The sequence below is a fragment of the Apodemus sylvaticus genome, chromosome 5 (genome assembly GCF_947179515.1).
Source record: "Apodemus sylvaticus chromosome 5, mApoSyl1.1, whole genome shotgun sequence".
Classification (NCBI taxonomy): Eukaryota; Metazoa; Chordata; class Mammalia; order Rodentia; family Muridae; genus Apodemus; species Apodemus sylvaticus.
In genome coordinates, this window is record NC_067476.1 from 164256554 (window position 1) to 164276742 (window position 20189).

At 52.0% G+C, this 20189-nt stretch overlaps 1 protein-coding gene across 3 annotated transcripts; it reads right to left on the minus strand.

Annotated features, from left to right (window-relative positions):
• Positions 1 to 2526: 2526 nt before the first annotated feature.
• Positions 2527 to 19566, minus strand: Chrna4 (cholinergic receptor nicotinic alpha 4 subunit). Of its 3 annotated transcripts, XM_052184553.1 has the most exons (6): positions 19268 to 19565; positions 17668 to 17819; positions 14384 to 14428; positions 14197 to 14306; positions 8434 to 9808; positions 2527 to 5082 (listed from the first exon to the last, which is right to left on the minus strand). In XM_052184553.1, the coding sequence occupies exons 1-6, from the start codon at positions 19350 to 19352 to the stop codon at positions 4957 to 4959; spliced, it is 1893 nt and encodes a 630-aa protein (XP_052040513.1). In that variant the 5' UTR covers positions 19353 to 19565; the 3' UTR covers positions 2527 to 4956. The 3 variants fall into 3 exon arrangements, with proteins under 3 accessions (XP_052040513.1, XP_052040514.1, XP_052040515.1); XM_052184554.1 differs by lacking the exon at positions 14384 to 14428 and having other exon boundaries at positions 19268 to 19566; XM_052184555.1 differs by lacking the exon at positions 19268 to 19565 and having other exon boundaries at positions 17664 to 17714.
• Between the last annotated feature and the right edge of the window lie 623 nt (positions 19567 to 20189).

A 20189-nucleotide genomic window follows, 5' to 3' on the forward strand; every position in this document is an offset into this window, starting at 1 on the left:
CCAGGCCAGCAGACAACAATGGTGTTCAAGTCTTCTCTAGTCTTGTGTATTTTCCCAATAGAAATATGTAGATACTATTTTTTAAATTATTATATTAGTGTGTGTTAGGGGGTATGTATGTAATGATGGTGTGTATGTGATGGTGTGTATGTGGTGATGGTGTATATGTGGTGATGGTATGTGTATATGTATGTGATGCTGTGTGTGTGTGTAGTGTGTGTGTATGGTATGTGTGGTGGTGATGGTATGTGTGTATATGTGTTAGAAATATGTGTGTATGTGTGTGTGGTGATGTATGTATATGTGGTAATGGTGTGTGTATGTGTGTGGTGATGGTGTGTGTATGTGTGTGGTGATGGTGTGTGTCTGTGTGGTGTGTATCTATGTGTGTGGTATGTGGTGTGTGTGTGGTGTATGTGTGGTGATGGTGTGTGTGGTGGTGATGGTATGTGTATGTGTGTATGTGGTGGTGATGTGTGTGTGATGATGGTATGTGTGTGTATGTGTGTGTGTATGGTGTGTGTGTTTGTTGTATGTGTGTGGTGGTGATAGTATGCTTATGTGTGTGTATGTGGTGTGAGTGTGGTGGTGTGGTGTGTGTGTATATGTGTAGTGATGGTGTATGGTGGTATGTGAGGTGTATTTGTGTGTGGTATGTGTGGTTTGTGGGGCAGGAAGTTGATGTCTATTGCTTTCCACCTGATTTTTTTTTGAGATATGGTTACTCATTGAAATTGGAGCTTGCCAGTTTGGCTAGACTGACTAACCAGCTAGCCCTGGGGACCTGCTTGTCTGAGAGGAATTGCAGAAAATGTTCATGGAGTTATAGATAGTTCTCAGCTTTTATATGGGTGCTAGAGTTCTGAACGCCGGTCTTTATCGTTACATGACAAACACTTTACCCACTGTGCTGCCTCCCAGCTCAGGTAGACAAAGTCTCACATCACTCGATCTGGCCTCAAACTCAAAATGTAGTTGAGGGTGGCCTTGAACCCTTCACTCTCATGCCTCTCCCTCCAGATGTTAGGATGAAAAGCTGGTATGCACACCATAACCCTCCAGAGCAGCACTTCTTAATATAATGACAACCTGGGACCACCCAAACATCCATTGCAAAGAAAATGGGTGAACAAATAGTATAGTAGCCACACAGTAAGCACATGAGAACTGGTATCTCATCACCATCATGGTAAACTACTCATCAGTGTAAACAGATGAATCCCAAGCAGGCTGAGGAAAGCCAGGCACAGCAGTACAGCCCACAGGATGGAACCCATATAAGGTAGTCACAGAAGTGGATACACAGTGGAGAGTGAGGGCTTCTGGGTACTGGTGACATAGGCAATTACAGTAAGAAAGGAAGTGTATGTAGGCGTGCTGACAGTCTGAGCGTTCTATCTGTACGTCATCCGTGAGGCCAGCAAATAGCAAGAAATGTCAGGCAGGATTAAAGTAATGGAAGCTCCTACCTGCAAACAGCTAGTGTAAACAGCATATCTGAGTGGAAAGTGCTTTGAATCATCTAAATCCCAATACAAACTCCAGGGCCTGATAATTCTACCCTTCCCCTTGATATTGTGTCCTGAGCAGTGTGCTTCCAGCTGTGGGTCAGCAGCAAATCAATTTGGGGAGTTGCAACTGCATTTTTTCTACAGAATGAAATAGAAGAGACTAAAATGAAGCAGCAGGAGGCAGGAATGTTCTCATGTAGCTTTTTAAAAACCAGTGTGCACACGATGGACACATACCAGGGATCTGCAGGTTTTCCCCCAAAAGATCAGGACAATTCCAGGACCAGCTAGTGCCTTTATACCAATGCCTCTTAATTTCTATGGGTGGCAGGAGACCTAGAGTATAAAGCAGTGGATTCTCAGATGTTTTTAGTGGAAAAGTACCAGAGCCCAAGAATTATGGCAACAGTAAGGTCATTTCCAACCTATAGGATGAATTATCTGTGTGGGTTGGACCCCAGGGCCCTTTACCTAGATCTTAGATTACTAGGGAAACAGGGGACTCCCTGGGAGGTTGATGGCATTACAAGGTGGGTGTCAGTTGCAATTACTAAGAAGATGTCATGCCAGGCAACTTCTCAGGAGTAGGGGACACTAGGTCCATTAGTGGGTAGAAGGTATGTGAGGGAACGAGGTGGTCCCACCTTCACAAGAGTTTCTGTGAGGGGCACAGGAAATATCCTGTGATATTCTGGACACTTCCTCAGGCTCTGGGCTACAAAAGAGCCTCTAGTTATCTTGTAACTGGCTCTGGTGTAAGTTTTGTAAGGAATATTGTAAATGGCCCATCAGTCATGAAGGTGGGTAGGCTCTAGGCAAGCCCAGCACTAGAAACTGGCCAGCTGTGGAAACAGCAGTCTCGAGTCTGATAGGCCCCTCAACATAGCAAGACATCATAGCATACAGAAAGCAAAGAAACAGTACTAACATAAAGAGACATGGCCACAAAGATGAACGCAGGTACTCAGCAGCACCTTGACTGGCACCTGGAAATGAAGACAGGGCCACACGCTGATGGGGGAGACACCACGACTCAGTTTATTCAGACAGAAACAACAACTAAGAACCAACAAGCACACAACAGCAATAAGCCTATTGCACACAACATTGCAGATGAGCCTTGGCCACACAAGGAAAGAAGCCAGACATTGTAGAGTCCAGTGTGGGATCCCAGACGTATGATGGCTAGCTGAACTGGTCTCCAAGACTCACATTTGAGTTGATGCTGTCCAATGGGATGGGGTAGAATGGGAGGGCTGGGAGCTCTGGGGAGATAATGTCTACATATCAGAGGAGCTGGGGCTACACAGTCTCTGTTCTTTAAAGGTCACAGGTGCAAAAGCTTCAGATCAAGCATTCTACCCTAATAGAACTTCATCAACACCGGAAGCAGGCAGACAAAAGGCCTGCTGAGTGGGAATGGGGAGAACACAGTGCTCACAGTGCTTTATTTTCCTTTTCTGGCTTCTGGGTGTGTTTGTGGGGGAACAGGATATCCTGTCAGGAGCATTCCAGCCATTCAGTTTTCCTGACCCTGAAGAGAACAGCACAGCAGTTCTGTTCCATGGCATCATGACCTTGCCCTGATCTCTACTGTTGTCTGCATTTCTTGTGGTTGGAGTCACATATGCACCATGATGGTAGAACACACATCTGTCAGGTGTTATCTGCTGCCTTCATCACTGGGGCTTGTGTCCCCCTCGACTCCCACGTTCTGGCATGAATTTCCCCACCAGGGTTATCTTACAGCATTCTGAGAGTTCCATTATAGGGCCTAGTGACCTAGTCAGTCAGTGGAGGGCAGATTAAAACATGGCAGATGGGAACCTCGATGCCCTTAGGACTCTAGGGAAAACCTGGAACGTCCAGGGTTCAGAGCCCAGGCCTCTGCATCCCCTTCCTATACATAGGAAAGGCCATGCTTCCAGCATGGGGTTACTCTCCCACCAGCTCCCTGGATGCCCAGCATCTCTGTGTTTAAAGGTGGATTTGCCTACAGGTAGTCAGGTAAAGACAATGCTGGCGCTTTGGCATACCTCCTTCCTGACATCCTCATTCAGCTGGGATGGGCAAGTCATAACACGGAGGTAGCAGCTGTACCTTCTTGAGGTTTGGCATGTTCATTAAGTTCTTCTTTCATTTCTACAGTCCCAAGGACTATCCTAAAAGGGACCTCAGCTTCAGGGCCTAAGACAACTTGCCTGGGGGTGCAGGGCCCAGCTCTGTGAAACCCACCTGGCTGGTGGGGATAGCAGAGAGGTGACTGGGACCATGGCACAGGGTAATTTCTTGGGTTCTGCCCTTCACCCAGTGGAATCTCATAGAGGTGATCACAGCATGTTCTTTCTCCCATCCCACCACTGGGGACTCTCCAGGCTGCCTGGTGCCATCTTGGGAAGGGAAGAGGAGCCCCTCAAGTCTTCCCTACAGCCTAAGTGCAAGGCAGACTGGGTGAAGCACTCCTGACCTTTGGTTGATGGCCCTCAAACAATGAGCCATGGGGGCTGTTTTGCTTAGAAGTCTCTTGGCAGCTCACCCTATTCCACAACATGAAAGGGGTTTCCCATCACTCCTGCTGGTCTAAAGAGACATGCTCAGGGGAACTGTGGCATCACCACAGGACTGAGATGAGAAGTCTTACTTTCAGTCTTCTAGGAAGCAGAAACATACAGGGATATCAAGGAAGATCCGTGAAGGGATGTATAGCTCAGACCAGGGACATGATTTGGCTCCATCATAACCCTGAGACTCCCAGTGCCCTTGCCCTCCTGGAGTTTCTGGACTCTAGGAAATGCTCATGATAGAGCGCTCTGACCCTGAGATGGAAGCAGGAGTCTTATGGTACTTCAGTCTTCCTGTGAGGGCCTGCACTCATTCTCCTGTGAGTGGAACCCATCCACATAGCTCACTGCTCTGTTTCTTACCAATTCACCCCAACCTAAACAACATAAAAACCTGCCTGGGCTCACGCCTGACACCTTTGAGTCAGAGAGCAGCCCAGCCTGGAGGGGTGAGGGAACCACATCATGGGGGAGGGGGTGGGGTGGACAGGAGAGGTACCGTGGGAGTTTCCTGGGTCTTATGGATCCCACAGCATGAGGGGGCTCTGGTTTCTGAAAGGGATGAATTTTTGTGGCCTCAAAGGGCAACTGAGATCAACACTGAATCATTCTCTGTGATACAGATGGGTGTGTGCTGTCTGTAAGCGACAGGGGTGGCTGTCACTTGCTCTAGAGAAAATTTAATGGGGACTCAGCCTGCAACTGTATCAGCCCTCAACTAGCTCCAACCAGGCCTGTGGTCTGACTAGAACCAAGGTCAACTTCCAGCTCCCAAGAAGCAGCATCTCTCTCTCCTAGGTGTCTCATGGCCAGTTTGGAAGATGGGTGTGACTGACGAGTCGCATGGCCCTACAAAGACCTGGGAGCTGGGAGCCACTATGTCTTTAGATCATACCAGCCAGCCAGGGAGGCAGGAAGAGTCCCACAGTGCCCAGAAGGCAGACAATGATGAACATCCAGAGGAAGATCCGGTCAATGACCATGGCCACGTATTTCCAGTCCTCCTTCACCTGCAAACACAGACATGGGTCATTCTAGCTCTCAGATGCCATGGGCACATGAACCTTCTGGAACCTGGCACTATGAGTTAGAGTTTCTGTATTTCCCATCGGATACACATCTGAGTGAGACAGAGCATGGTCAGAGAATCTGCTGGGTCAGAGAGGCTGCTGCAGGGTAGAGGTACCATATGGGGTGGACTGGGCATCTATAGAACCCATATCTAAGGCTGCATTGTGGGGTCTTTGAATTCAGACTTATTTGAGTGCTTTCTGGTAGTCCACACTGTCACAGAAGATTTGGGGATCATACTGTACAACTAGATGGTCTTATCTGCTTGGCAGGCTTCCTAAACTCAAAATATAGCTTATTGGGCCTACTTTGGACAGACACAAGGCCCATGATTTCAGGATGGGGTTTGCCTTATATTTTCCAAAGCTGGTAGCACCACGGAGGCCAAGTCTACCTTTTCACAGTGCAGATGTCAGAAGAGAATCCCAGAGGGTAGAGAAATGGTTCAGTGGTTAAGAGCACTGGCTGCTCTTCAAGAGTCCTGGGTTCAATTCCCAGCTCCCACATGGTGGCTCACAACCATCCAAAGCTCCAGTTTCAGAGGTGACACACTCTTCTGGCTTCTGCTGGTAGTAGGCGTGCATGTGGTGCACAGACATACATATAGTTAAAAACATCCATACACAGAGCATAAAATTAAATTAAGAAAAAGTGGCTCTCAGAGAGATGTCAGCCATGTGTCCTTAGCCCAGAAGGTACGAGCCAGAACATGCTGGGTAATGGACTGATCACTAAGGCCATCCCAAAAGCAAGGGCTAAGTACACAGCTGCCCCCTGGTCTGGTTCTGACTATGGACACCCACTTCTTACATGGGCAGCAGAGCCAGCCTGAGCAGGCACTAGTGGGGAGGCAACGGTGCCAGGAGATGTTCCACAGAGGGAGGGGGACAGAGACAGAGGGTGAACAGTGGCAATAAGCACACTAAAGAATGATATATATGTCCACCGCTTGTGACTACCCAGTCAATCCTCATTGGACTGTGCTATATAGCACATGGTGACAATGAAGTCCAAATGACTACTGGCTCCATCTACAGGTTCTTCTGGATCCCACAGTGTGGACTCTAGCTTCTGCCAGGGGATGATTCAAGGCAGCCACTTCCTCAAGCAGTTCTCAGAAGCAAAGACATGGGAGACTAATGCCTGGGTCTAACTAGGCCTGAGAATTGGTATTGTGTTAATGGCAGTTTCTGCGCGCAGATCTGTCCTTGGACTCCAGGCAGGGTGGCTGTCACACACTGTCTTGCTCCTTCCTCTTCATTGTCCTGTGAGCACATCATTTGTCTAGAAGGGCCTGTAATAACCCCGAAGCTCAATCAGAGCTGCACCAGGGACAGGGCATGAGGGGGTCCTGAACAAGTCTGTGCATATATGTGGGCGGCAGGGAGTAAGATGTGGTAAGCAGAACTCAACCCAGTCGAGAAACACTTGGACAGGCTGCCCCAGTTGCAAGGGCTTCTATCCTGAGCTTTCAAAGGAATCATAAGTTTCTTGTTGGTTTAAGCCAAAAGTAACTAGCCATGTTCACTTAGAAAACTTCAGGATGAATAGATCTCTGCTAAATAAAAAGCCCCTCAAGGGCTCCTCATGGCAAGTTGCTGTTTGGTGTTCCCCTCCCTCTCCCTGTACCTGGGATCAAGATTTCTAAGATAAAACACCATAGCCATGGACCAAAGCCCTGCTGTCCTGTCCCTATTAAGTCAGAGAGCTTTCTAGGGCCAGAACCAGGTCAGGCAGCTGCAGCAGGCCAGCAGAGATGGAAGAGGTCACAAGCCCCAGCCATAGGACTGGGCTGGAGATGCTTTGGTTTCAGAAGAATTTCAGTTAAATTTGTCATATGCATCCTCCCTCGGTGGCCTCACTCCAGCGCCTGGAGCCCTCCCTCCACCCCAGAGCTGCAGCAAGACAGCTCTGGAACCAAATGTCTCTGCAGACATGTCTCTGGGTTCCAGAATGTTCCATAGACCTCCAGAACGGCTTCACAAGTTCCAGGGACTCAACAGGGTGACTCTGGGAGCTGAGACCCATTCCTAGGATGTGGGGACATTAGCCTCCTTTTCTTTCCAGGGCTTAGCAGCTCCAGGAGACAAGGCACTAGTGTCTGGGAGTGGACAACAGGCAAGCCCCAGGCTGGGTAGGAAAGATGAGCAGAAGTCAGCAAAACCAAGGTCTGGGGGTAGGGGGGGACAAATGAAAGGACCAGGCAAGGTCAATGTAAAGAAGAGATGCCACAGACATTTCAGTTGGTACAGCAGAGACAAAGACAGACAAGGGCAGGACTTCTTCTGATACCTTCTTCACCTGATCTCTCTCTCAGGCTCTGGTTCTACACCCCAAACTATGCCCCATCACAGACAGACCCAGATTCGGCAAGCAGATTGCCTAGCACCAGGAATCCTGCATCTCAGCATCATCTGACCCCAGACTCCAGTCCTGGAGACCCTTATTGTGGCAGCCAGACAAATGTGAAAGAGAAGATGGTCAGACAGAGCTGAAACTGATGCCCAGCCTAGCTGTTCACCAGAGCCACGATCTGGGAAAAGTGCAAGAGCACTTGTCAGGAGATTAAGAGGAACATTCTTTTTCAGGCCTCTGTAGAGTCAAAGCTTGAAGCATGAAGAGCAAGTGCAGGCAGACTGGCTAAGCACCTGCATTCTGTCTCCAGGTTCCTGAGGGCCTTACAGTGGGGCAGCATTATGTTCTCACCCCACAGCCCTTCAAAAGGAATGATGGCAGGAGGGTGGGGGGGGGGCACAGATTCTGCCAGCTCCAGTCTCTTTTCCTATGGCCTCTCAACCTTTCTAGGGTTCAAAGGACCATGCTTCATGAGGCGGAAGCCCAGGGGAAAGCTGTTCTTGGGGTTACAGGTCAGCAGCAGCAGCAGCAGCAGCAGCAGCAGCAGCAGCAGCAGAAGCAGCAGAAGCAGCAGAAGCAGCAGAAGCAGCAGCCCCACTGCATTTCAAGGAAGGCTAACATGGGTAGCCATGTTAACAGTCTGAATACTTCAAAGGAAGACCTTGTAGGTGTTAGAATCATAGTGCTAGAAACAGACCTGCTGCTTGGGAAACCTGGATGAAGTTTACTGTCCACCAGCTAAACTGTGCTGTGTTAACCCCAGTGTGGCCTAGGAACCTATAAAGCATGCTAGGCAGAACCTACACAATATACCTTCAAGGTGTGCAGCCTTTGTCTGAGGACTTGATTTCTGGATCATGTGTGGGAAACACAAAACCTCTCATCCTATCTGGGCCAAGGGCACTTCCCATGCACAACCTTTGGCAAGGACTTACCGAGAAGTCTGTGTCTTCTGCCTTGAGGTGGTCTGCAATGTACTGGACGCCTTCTACTGCCCGTGTCAGGGCTGGTGACAGGGGCAGGTGTTGGGGAGGTACTTTGGTGCCTCCGGTTTTGAGCACAGTGACTGGAGACACAGGAGATGGTTCCTTGCATGTGCATTTGCATGGAGAGGTCTGGTCTGACACTGGAAGCTGGGATGGACGGGCCTTCAGGGAGGCTGGGGAGCCGGTGGGCTTGCTGTCAGCCAGGGAGGCAGCTCCATCTTGGGAAACACAGTACTGGATACTCCGAGACCGGCAGCGGATGCCGCCCTCTGCTGCTTCTTGGGAGCTGGACACATGCTGGACGCTCAGGGACCTGGCTTTGATAAGCACTGGGGCCCCACTGCTATTGGGTGGGTGACAGGAGCCAGGTGACAGACAGGGACTGGCCTTCTCAACCTCTGTTGTTTTCAAGTCAGGGACCTTGTGAGAGGGTGACCTGCATGTAGGCTGGGTCTCAACCGCTGTGTCCATGGGGTTGCAGAAAGTTGGGGCAGGTGACAGGCCTTGGTTGCAGATGTCACTCAAGATGCCGGGCTCACCCTCAGGCTCTGGCCAGAAACGAGGGGCATTGGCCATCTTGTGCATGGACTCGATAAGTCTCCGGCAGTTGTCTTTGACCACAGATGGGCGCTTCATGAAGAGGAGGCGGGGCACGATGTCCAGGAAGACTCTGCGCACCCAGGCAGGCATAGTATGTGTACGGGGTGAGCGGTGATGTACATTGAGCACGAAGACTGTGATGACGATGGAGAGGGTAACGAAGATCATGGTGAAGAGCAGGTACTCACCAATGAGCGGGATGACCAGGGAGGTGGACGGGATGATCTCGGTGATGAGCAGCAGGAACACGGTGAGAGAGAGCAGCACCGAGATGCACAAGGTGACCTTCTCGCCGCACTCCGAGGGCAGATAGAAGACCAGCACAGTGAGGCAGGAGATGAGTAGGCATGGGATGATGAGGTTGATGGTGTAGAACAGCGGCAGCCGGCGGATGATGAAGGCATAGGTGATGTCAGGATAGATCTCAGCACAGCATTCATACTTCCTGGTGTTGTAGGTACCCACAGCGTCCACAATGACCCACTCCCCACTTTCCCAGAAGTCCAGTTGGTCCACACGGCTATGCATGCTCACCAAGTCAATCTTGGCCTTGTCGTAGGTCCAGGACCCAAACTTCATGGTACAGTTCTGCTGGTCGAAGGGGAAGAAGGTGACATCGATGCTGCAGGAGCTCTTATAGATGGCCGGGGGTGTCCACTGTACCCGCCCATCATAGAACAGGTGGGCTTTGGTCAGGTGGGTAACTGCAAAGTCCCCATCCGCACTGGCAGGAATCAAGAGAAAGAGCAATGAGGTCTGCCCCTCCATACACCACACCTGTGAATATTCATGCAGAGAACGCCTCCAGGCTGTCCAGCAGCTCCACTAGCCACACACAGAATGCAGAACTGTGTGTAGTGGTCCATGTAGTCTAGGCCATCACTCACCTGTATGCTTAAGTTTCTCACCCTTGAGCCAAGGTGAAACTCTGTTCGAGAAGATGAGGATGAATGGTGCCCATGCCCAGTGAGCAGAGTTAGTGTTACAGCTCTTATTCATTGCTATTGTGAGGGCGCAGGGTGGGCCCAAACCACTGGCTTCTCCTGAGCATCCATTGCCTCCATGTATTTGCATTGGTACCTCTATTCAGAGGGGCCTGGGTCACCTCGGCTTATTGAGGCACCATGAGAATTTCCCTTTGCCTTCCCCCAGTTTCCACCTGAGTGTCTCATGTACTGGGGGGAAGGGTTGTGCCTGTCCTCTTGAGATTAGGAGCTAACGACTCGCCCCTGTAGTGCACTATCTATGGATATCCCCAGAGGTCCCTGCAGGACCATAGCAAACTCACTGTGCATGAAGAGTATATGTGTCCACAGTGGCGGGACAAGAGGGCCCAGAGGCCTGATCCAGGAGATTAGGTAGCTGCTGGGCCTAGGAGCAGAGGGGTGAGACAAGCAAGATCTCTTCCCCATCCCCCATGAAAAGGATCTCACATCAAGCAGCTGCTTATTAGGTCCTGATTAGAATCATCTTGCTGGAGGCCAGTTGGCCTCTCTGCCCATCTTATCCATACAGAAGACCCTGGGTACAGAAATAGCAATGTATAGGTGCCCACAATGCTTCACAGGACAAATCCCCTGGACTGAGCCCATGCTCAGGACGGATCAACCCTGACCTTCTGCCATTGCAGCCTGAGAAGGCGTCCTCCTCTCCACTGGCACCAAGAATTTGGAGGCCACCTCCCTACAAGTCATGGCATGGGCTGGATGTGGACTCCAGCTGTGTAATTCAGCCTCCAGTGTTAGCTTCCTGCCTCTCTGTCTTAGAGGATGTGTGTCAGGTTGAGCAGTGGCACATGAGGCTGCTGTCCTTCAGGGCCCTCCCCTTAAGCAGAGGTCCAGCCTCGACCTCTGAGCTTCATGAATGGTGCTGCTATGCTCCCTTTTACACATTATTGGAACTCGGTGACACTGGGAAGCAGTTCTCAAGAAACCTTCCTTGCCCTGCTCACCTTCACAATCCTCCCCAGAACTGGTCTTCAGAGCCCAGCCTCTACTCTATTTGCCCTGTGAAACCTGGGCCGCAGTGTCTTTCTTTAGGCCTTGGCTTCTTCACAGGCCCGGGTGTTCACTCCAGTCCTAGATTAGCATTCACAGGCCATGAGAGAGCAATGCACCAACACGCTCTGGGCAAACACTGCCAGCTTCAGCTCGGAAATGCTGACGGGAAACCTCGATTTATAGCTAACGAGTTCTCTGAAGCCTGATTAAATCCCTCAGCAATGGCACCAGCTTGCATTGCTTTGGTCTCAACACTCATAAGACAGCATAGGTCAGAGCCACAGTCCTGGATGACTGACTAGTGTCCTTCAAAGTTCTTAGGCAGAAGGACCCAGGTACCTGAATTTCATCAGCCACTGGCCCTGCTCCCCTGACCAGCTCCTCAGGTCTAGACCAAGGCCCATGGTGGCCTCCTGGGAATCTTAATGAACCTTCCTGTGCTAGCCAAAATCCTGCAGCACCATTCCCAAGTCCAGAAGCCAAGTCCATGAGCCTCTTATAGTTTCAGTGGGTGCCAACCCTGGATCCTCCTGCACGTTAACACATCCTAGGCTAATGCTACCAGTTTTCTCCTATGTTGCTGTGCTGCATATAGAAGAAGCTGGAAACGCTGCTCTCTATGCACCCCAATGAGGCTCCTGAATGCACATTGCACAGAGTACAGCCTAGCTTCCACAGAAGCTGAGGTTCCCTCCGGGTACCTGGGGGTGGATCTTGCGGCACATTTCAGGCCATGTAGAATCAGGCTTGGTTTTGTTTCCTTCTCTCAGTCCCATCTCTCCAAAAATCAAAGCCTAAACACTCCAGGCACAAATTTAGATTCTCCTGCAGCCAGTGAGTAGATCCTCTGCTTTGCAAATATTCTGGAGGGCAGCCAGGGGACCCTCAGGGCTCACTTGAATCGGTGGCTCCCATCTGCAGTCTGGGCTGCTGGGTCTATATTTCCTACTCTTGAGACACACTGGGGACTCAGCAGTCATAGCTCAGGCTACTGTGGTTCCATCTGCCTTCACTGTACTAATCACAATTGGGGCTAGTACAATTGCTTTTCCTGCCCTGCCTAGCCTGGCTGGACCCCTCTTATAAGTTTTTCAGAGCACATAAACCTGAGTGTACAGTTCCCTCTGAGGTTGCTGTTGTGTTTGTGTTTGCAGACAGTTCCTAAGTGCACTCTCTCTGAGGACGGAGTTCTCTGAGGGTAGCAGTGCAGCCCATCTCCTTCAGATTCTGTCCCTGCTTCCACATGACACTGTCACAAAGCCCCAGTTATGAAGAAGGTGACAGTAGAGTCCACAGGGCTCAGCACTCTGTGTACTACTTCTGGCTGCTTTTTCTTCTTATAATGCCAAGGGTAAGGTTCTCAGAATGCCTAAAGGATATTGCTGTCCCAGGGACAAGTAGCAGCCCAGCCAGGTACCCAGGTGGCAGATTCCTTGAATGGATTGTCAGCGTTTTGCTGCCAAGGCTGCTGATGCACAGTGAAGATGATGGGTCCTCAGTTTCCAGTTCTGCACCTTAGAGTCCCCAGGAAACCAGAGGGAGCACAAGAATTTGGGTCCCAGAGGCATCCAATGTGAGTTAGTGGATTCAATGAACTAGCCAGTAGCTAGGGGAGGGTCTACCCCTAAGAAGCCCCATCACATGAAGCTGTATTCCAGAGGCAAGTGTGAGACTCTCTGTTTGTCCTGTACTAGGTGGAGAGCTTCTGGGCTTCCAGGAGAGGGAGCCCCAAGTCAACAAAAGAGTGGGGATTCCCTTGTCCAGTGCTGGGACCAGCCATCTGACTAGCAGCTGCTGATTACTGCTGGAAATGGCCTTCCTCCCTCCTGACACCAGAGTCCTATCAACCCTCACCAGCTCCAAGTCCTGTTCAGATAAACCTCAAGTGCTCATCCCACACAAAAAAGGGGGTCTGCCCCTTCCACAGTATCCTAGCATGTAGGAGAGATAAAAAGGTGACCTTAGAGGGGTGGGGACTTCTGAGTGCCTGTCTTCAGGAGCTTGGTGCTGGGCTCCCCACCACCTACTACTCTACCTAACAAATACCACCCAGAAAATGTATGTCCTTCCTTGTCATGGGTCCAATAGGCTGCCCAGAGTAGATTCAGTACTTGATCACAGGGTTCGAGGATGGAGCAAGCAGAGTGTGGACCTCAGAAAGGCCCACTAGCTAGAAACCTTCCAGGGTTCCAGGTTCAGCAGGATTGCTGCAGAAGACAGAGAGCCATTCTGAGGGAAGAGCAGGAGTTGTAGACTCTGCCATTCCCTGGCTTATGCTCATTCTTAGGCCCACCCATAACACATTCTGGAAAACCACCCCTCAGCACTTTCTGCAAGCCGAGGATATGAGGATACGCCTAGTACTCTGCTCAATTAAAGAGGAAGAGAATCCCAGTCATTCTTAATCAAATAGGAGCATTTGTAGGTCAGACGGGCACCCCAGGGCCTGGAGCGGGCTGTTGGCAGATGGCTGGGACTAGAGGGTAGAAAAGCTTCTGTTTGCTTTGTCTGTAAGCACTGCAAAAGCTGCTGCCCACCCAGACCCCGAGGGAATAGAACATCACCTCAGGAAGACTCATCTCAGAAAGCCAGCTGCTCCTAGCCTGGGAGCCTGGGAAAGACAAGTGTGAAGATGCCGCTCTCCTGTCTTGTCACCACTAACTGGTTTTGTCTCCATGTGGACTTCAGCTTCTGGGAGTTGAAGCAAGGCGTGAGCTGATCTTGAGAACCGGGTTTGCCCACTGGCTCAGTGCCCAGTGTTGGATACAGCATGAAGGCGGGACCAAGAAGAGCAGAGGTGAGGCTTTGCGGAACTGCACTTCTCTTGCTCTTTACCTACTCCCAAAGTCCCCTGCATCACTGGTCCACTGTGATTTGTACATGGCAGGGGTTAAAGATACCTGCCTGATACAGAACTTGCAGTCACTGCTAGTGGAAGATATCCAATTCATTCTCTGCCCTTAGGAGACCAGCAGAACTAGAAGTTCTCCAGTACCTCAGAGTGGGTACAACTAGACCATTGGGCTTCCTCTCCCTTTGCTCCTCTTTGTTCCTAGCAGCGTCCTTGCTGGGTGGAGTCTAACCTCACCTACCAGGGGCCCACAGGGCTTACTTGTTGTAGAGGACGATGTCAGGCCTCCAGATGAGTTCAGAGGGGATGCGGATGGAGGTGACATTCTCGTAGTCACTGGGGTCCCAGCGCAGCTTGTAGTCATGCCACTCCTGGGTGGGAGTGGAGAGCCATGTGTGAGGGAGATATAAAGGGCAGAGGGCAGAGACAGGACACCCTCCCCACTTACCTGCTTCACCCACACATTGGTCGTCATCATCTGGTTCTTCTCGTCCTAGGGCACAAGTAAGAAAGAAGTTCGAGGTCCCCCTCAGCAAAGATAAGGTTCCAGCCTAGATCTACTTATCCGTAGCTAGCTGTAGGCATGGGTAAACCGAGCTAAACTTCGGGAAGGAAGGTGTGTCTCAGCCCTGTGGGTAACGCCGCAGCTGGGATGACAGCCTAAGGGGAGCTAGGGATAGGAGGCAAGGACCCTGGAACCTTTCCAGAAAGGCATGGGGAGAAGCTCAGCTCCAAATGGACTCCAGGCTCCGTGTAGACTGAGTCTTCTTTCCAGAAAACTGACAGCCTTTTCCACCCACGTTGCTCCCTCCCTCTCTCTCTGCAGATGAAACCCATGTGCTGCTATCAAAGCCACTGGCTGGGAGGTCTTGACAAAACTACCTATCTCCCAGAGTCAAGGTGGATATCATGGGATGATTCTAGTAGTTTCACTGCAAGGTCACCATGTAACAACCAGTCAGGCTGAGGAGATCTAGGCCTTACTTTCCTCTGTGACGTCACTTACAGCCACTGCCCCAATCTACCTACCCTCCCTATGCCTTTATTTCCCCCCTGTGCCATAGGAATGGGCCCCTCTGTTGCAGTATTGGTGGGGAACCACAGGTTAGAGTCCCATGTTCTGAGCAGTCAGTTCCTAAAACAGATAGGACCCTTGTGGAGAACAAGCCCCTGTGGGCACAGGGGTCTGTGGAGACAGAAAGGCAGACATAGCCATATCCTCTAGTCACTCAGTACCCAGGAGGAACCGGCAAACTCAAGCCCACAGTCTAGGGAACAGCATTGAGCCTTGCCAGAGAGCACAAAGGTCTGATGCGTGCACCTCATATTGGGCAGCTTACTTCCCAATCTAAACCAACATTTTCCTTCATCAGCCTAAGCATGACAAATAGGCTTCTCAGAGGACCTAACCAAGGAGATCCCAAGGCATCCAGCAAGAACGTGTCTTGCCAAGAATAACTCCTGCCCCACAAAAGTCCTTATAGGCTGGCATGTGTGGGCAGGCTGCACCCCCTGAGTGCCCAGCCTCAGGCCTGGGTCCTCTCCAGAACAGTCAACTAGGAAGGTCACCCAGTTGCCTGACCAAGTCCCCTCCCTGGGAGAGAAGACAGAATGCAGAACAGCCTATAGGCTGCTACTTCCTGTGCTGCCTGCATGAGCTGGCTTGTCCCTGCATGAACTGGTCTGTAGCAACCTCATCCCTGCATGACCTTGACCCATACCCAAGGAAGCTGGGAATGGAAGACTGTCTGCTTCATCCCATAAGGCCTCCGGCATCATCAGAACAAATTTGACTGTGGTTTGGTTGGGTCTTCCTTTCCTAGCATAAGCCTTCCAGCTGCATGTGGCTGTCACACTTCAGGGGCCTTTGATGCTGCAGACGTGTCATAGAGCCATGGCGCACATTTCGCAAGGGCTCAGCATTGGAAATCACTGGGGATTCAGTAGCCTTCTCTGCAGCTGCTGACGCTGGGGTGTGAATTCAAGCAAAGCACTTACTGGATGCAGACCTCAGAGAGGGCATCTGTAGTAGATATGGTAGCTCACAAAGGGACACAGGCAGGCTAAGAACAACCATAGGGCACCTAGATACCAGCCCTTAGTGGAAGAAAGCAAAGCAGGCCAGACACAAGGTAAACCTTATATACAAATGTAGCTATGAACATGTACAGTGCCAACCTAGAACCAGCACTTCCCTTTTAGCAAGGTTAAGGTATCTGGCAGGGTGTGGAACTTAAGTACACCTTCAAACCAGGTCCAGGAGCTATCTATACGCATGTGTATATATATTCATGTGTGGCCTTAGCTAGATCAGGGCCAGTGATCAGGCCTGGGAGCCAGGTCCCTCACAGAAATCTTGATGTTGGGTATGCTTTGGGCCTCAATGTCTCCTGAGGCAGAGAGCATGAGACTGAGCTTTACCGCTTTCGGCAGACCTGGTAGTGGCCGCCCCAGAACCTTGAGCGGCCGCCAACAGTCTCTTCTGCCAGACACTACTTTGTAACTGTGTTTGCAAACCTCAGCAAGGTTGAGGGGCCTGTACATCCTGCACTGTCCTTGATGTCCTCCAGCCAGGGACACTGTAGGAACCATTCAGGGGGCCAAATGCTGGGCCCTCCTGAGAATGAAATCCTAGTGGCTGGCTCTGAGCAGACCCAACTGGCAAGGTCTCTTTGTCCAATCCCATCAGCCTGAAGCCCTGGGATGCTGACTCTGTCAAAGATGGTGCAGTTGCTTTCGGCTCACGTCAGGAAAGCATATGTAATGGCTGAGGATCACCCAACATGTTCAGTGCCAGCCTTGAGCCAATACTTCCCCTTGTAGCAGGGTGTGGGGTGGGCTTGGAGGGCACTGATGGCCCTGCAGGGACAGGTCTCTCTCCTCCAATCCAGGCTCTGCCCCTGAACCCAGCAAAACCCAGAGCTTACTAAATCAGATGGCCTTTGACTGCCCTCACTGGTCAGGTCATGCCTTCTCAGCATGACTCCACGAGCCAGGAGAGAACCCACGCTGAGGCCCAGCATGAACAAGACAGAGCCTTGGGTGGTACTGAAATACAGGTGTGAACCAATGCATGGCTGAATTCCTCCAAGGCTGGTCTCACTCCACATGGAGCAGAGGAACCTGGCCAGGAAAGGCTGGGTCCTAACAGAGCAACTCAGCCTCCTACAGCATACTTCCCTGGGCTAGGACCTTGCCTCCTATGCTTCCTCCAGGATCCCTTGGAGGAAGATCACTACCTAGCTCACACATGTCCTCCCAGAAGTTTTCCTAGACCCTCAGTAGGAAAATGAACACATGCTGATAAACACGACCTGTTGCAATTCACCCAAGCCCCACTTTCCATGCTGGTTGTACTTGGTGGCCTCTAGAATCAGTCTGAGATCAATGTTTCCCCCCAGGGTACCACAGTGGCCACTCAAAGGATGCCACAACCAAAGTTTCCACTGCTAAGGAGGAAACTGGCCCTCTTATACCCATAGAAGTCTTTTTCTGATCTTTACTCCAAAAGGTACCCTGTTCACTTTCAGAAACATGGCCACTAGCTTTCCTATGAACAGGTCCACAGTCACAATGCTCACCTCCCTTCCTAGGTGCTGAGCACCTGCTGAGGCTCAGGATGACATTTTGCTGGCAACCTTGGTTGAATCCAGCCATATGGAGTCTCAGTGTAATAATTCCTGCAGGGTGACCCCGCTGTTCTATGTAACACCAGGCTATCTCCATACCTACCACATCGATGAGCTGGGCAATGGACAAGCCAAAGCGGACAAGGACCACATCTGAGATATTGGCTACCGGCCGAGACCACTTGTTGTAGCCGGAGAAGAGTCTCTTCAGGAGCCGCTCCTCCGCATGGGCCCGGGTCTCTATGTGGCTGCTAGCTGTGGGGAGGCAGGAGGTTTAAGGACATATGATCACAGAGGCTGCCCCACCAGCCCCATACCAGGCCCCACGCCATCATAGCCCTTCCTTCTGATTCCTCTTATACCTCACCTTCCACCCTGGGCATGTTGCCTTGTTTCCCTGTACCCCCAGGCCTCCCCTCAAGGAAGCCTTTCCAGGGCCCCAAGAATGAATGGGTCAGGCCCTCCTGCACCTCCACCAGGAAAACAAGACAACTGACATAGTGAACACTGAATTAATTGCGTAGAGCTCCCCTGCAGTCACTTTGGATGGAAGTGCCCTATCTCCAGTGACCGGCGGAGACAAAGGACATGAAGTGACAGCAGTGGGGGAGGGGGGAGGCTGGGTGACAGAAGGTGTATGGAGCAGCTAGGATGGGGGTGGGGGAATGAATGAAAGAGGACCGGGCACCACTTCTCATTGCTGCAAGAGCTTGAGCCACTGTCCACAGGAGTGGTCCTGCTGCCTGGGCTTCTAGTGTACATCCTGACAATGAATGCAGACCCTCAGGGCCACCAGCACCCTGTGTTCATAGACGGATACAAGATGCCATGGATAAGGGCCACACTGCTTCATGAACAGGGTGGTCCCTCATTCTACCAGCCAGCAGCCCATCTGTGTCCTCTCCATCGTCCCCCACGTGGCTAAGGGGCCTCCCTACCTCCATTTGCTGGATTGCTGCATCAAAAGAGGGGGTTGGGAAGAAGGAGGGGAGCCTCTGCTGTCTGCTGGCTCTTGCTCACCTGAGAGACACGGGAACTCCCCAGGAAGGGACTCCTACAGTTCCCCCCACCAGCCAACTCCCCCCTCAACCTCATGGTATCTTGAACCAACCAGTAAGGCACAGCCCCTCTGCTCAGTGGGAAGGCCAGGATTAATAACTGCAGGAAGCCCCGTCACAGGTTAGAGTGAAAGGTGTCCGCTTAGAGGAAGAGAGGTAGAGGAAGCCTGGGGAGGCAGAAAGGGTGGGGTGGAAGCTCCTGGGGCATGGGTAGATCCCTGAAAACAGGGACAGACATGGGGGTGGGGGGGAGGTCTGAAGGCGAGATTTGGCAGGATGAAACCTCCCTCCTAGGTGGACTCCACCTCTATCCTAGTTGAAGATTCTGGTTCCAGCTTGGAAATGCAGCCAGACCACCTTCCCCCACCCCCAACCCCCTCACCCCCCCACCTCCCCACCCCTTCACCCCCCCCCGCCCCCCACCCCCGCCTTCACTCTCCCAGCACTTGGAGGCTGATTCCTTCATCTCTGGCTCAGCCAGCACCACAGGACATCGGAGCTGTAGTGGGTGGAGGAGTCTCTGGCTATCCCGTTGCGCGCACCCGCTGCCTGGCACCGCAACCCGGGGCCTCCTCTCCCCTAGCCCCGGAGTCCCAGATACCAGGACCCGAGAGAAAAAGGCCCGTTTAGCGTTTCCAAACTTACCAGGCAAGAAGCAGGTTCCTAAGAGCAGCAGTAGCGGCAGTAGCAGCAGCGGCGGCGGCGGCGCCCCGGGGCCCCCGATCTCCATGGCGCACCGAGCGGGTTCTAGACGAGGGCGGCTCCCGGCTGTGCCGCGCCTCTGCTCCGAGACCCGCGCGCACCCAACTTCATGCCCAGTGCCGCGGCCGCTTGTCCCCAAGCAGGGCTCCGCAGCTCGTCCCGCCGGGTGCGGCGGCGGGGCGGGAGCTCGAGGTTGTGGGCTCCGCGGCGCGGCCCCGCCCGGACCTGCTGCCTCCAGCGGGCGAGAGGGGAGGAGGGGGAGGGACTGAAGGGAAAAGGGAGAGGGCGGGAGGAGGGGGCGGACCGGGCCCCGAGGGTATGTGGAGGCCGTGCTCGGCCCCTTGTGGGGTAAAGTTTCCTTGTCTTCCTAAGGCTCACAACGTGCCTGTAGGAGCTGGGGACTCCGTGGCCATTCCAGCAATCTTGGCGCCTTTTGGAAATGAGCCCCCAACCCGGGTTTCCAGCCCTAACCATGCCAGCATCGAGCAGCGTGAAGACTGCGGGTGCGCATTCAGGGACTGTGCGCGAGGAGGGCTCCCTGTTCGGCACTGGCTAACTCCATCACTTCACCCCTCCTTGGCGTGACTGTTTGCAGTTTGGAAATAACAAGTCTCCTTCTTTAGTCCAACACTGAAGAAAGAACCCATTCACCATCAGCCTCCCACCCTCCTCCTGCACCACAAGTCCACGAATCATCCTGCGATACCCAGGCCCCGCACTACCCTTTTAGTGAGAAGAACCTGGTGTCCAGACCTTCGCAGGGCCAGCTCGGAACCAAGGTCCATCTTTTTTCTTTTTAAGCGTGCAGATTCTCTGCCTCTGCCTTCTTGGTAGACTGTGTCGGCATGAAAACAGTTCCCCAGCC

Coding starts and splice junctions, on each gene's coding strand:
- Chrna4 (XM_052184553.1), bottom strand. CDS start 19,352: ATGGAGATCGGGGGCCCCGGGGCGCCGCCGCCGCCGCTGCTGCTACTG. Junction 14,307..14,383: donor CCAATGTGTGGGTGAAGCAG/GTAAGTGGGGAG, acceptor ACTCCCACCCAG/GAGTGGCATGACTACAAGCT. Junction 5,083..8,433: donor CAGAAGACACAGACTTCTCG/GTAAGTCCTTGC, acceptor CTGTGTTTGCAG/GTGAAGGAGGACTGGAAATA.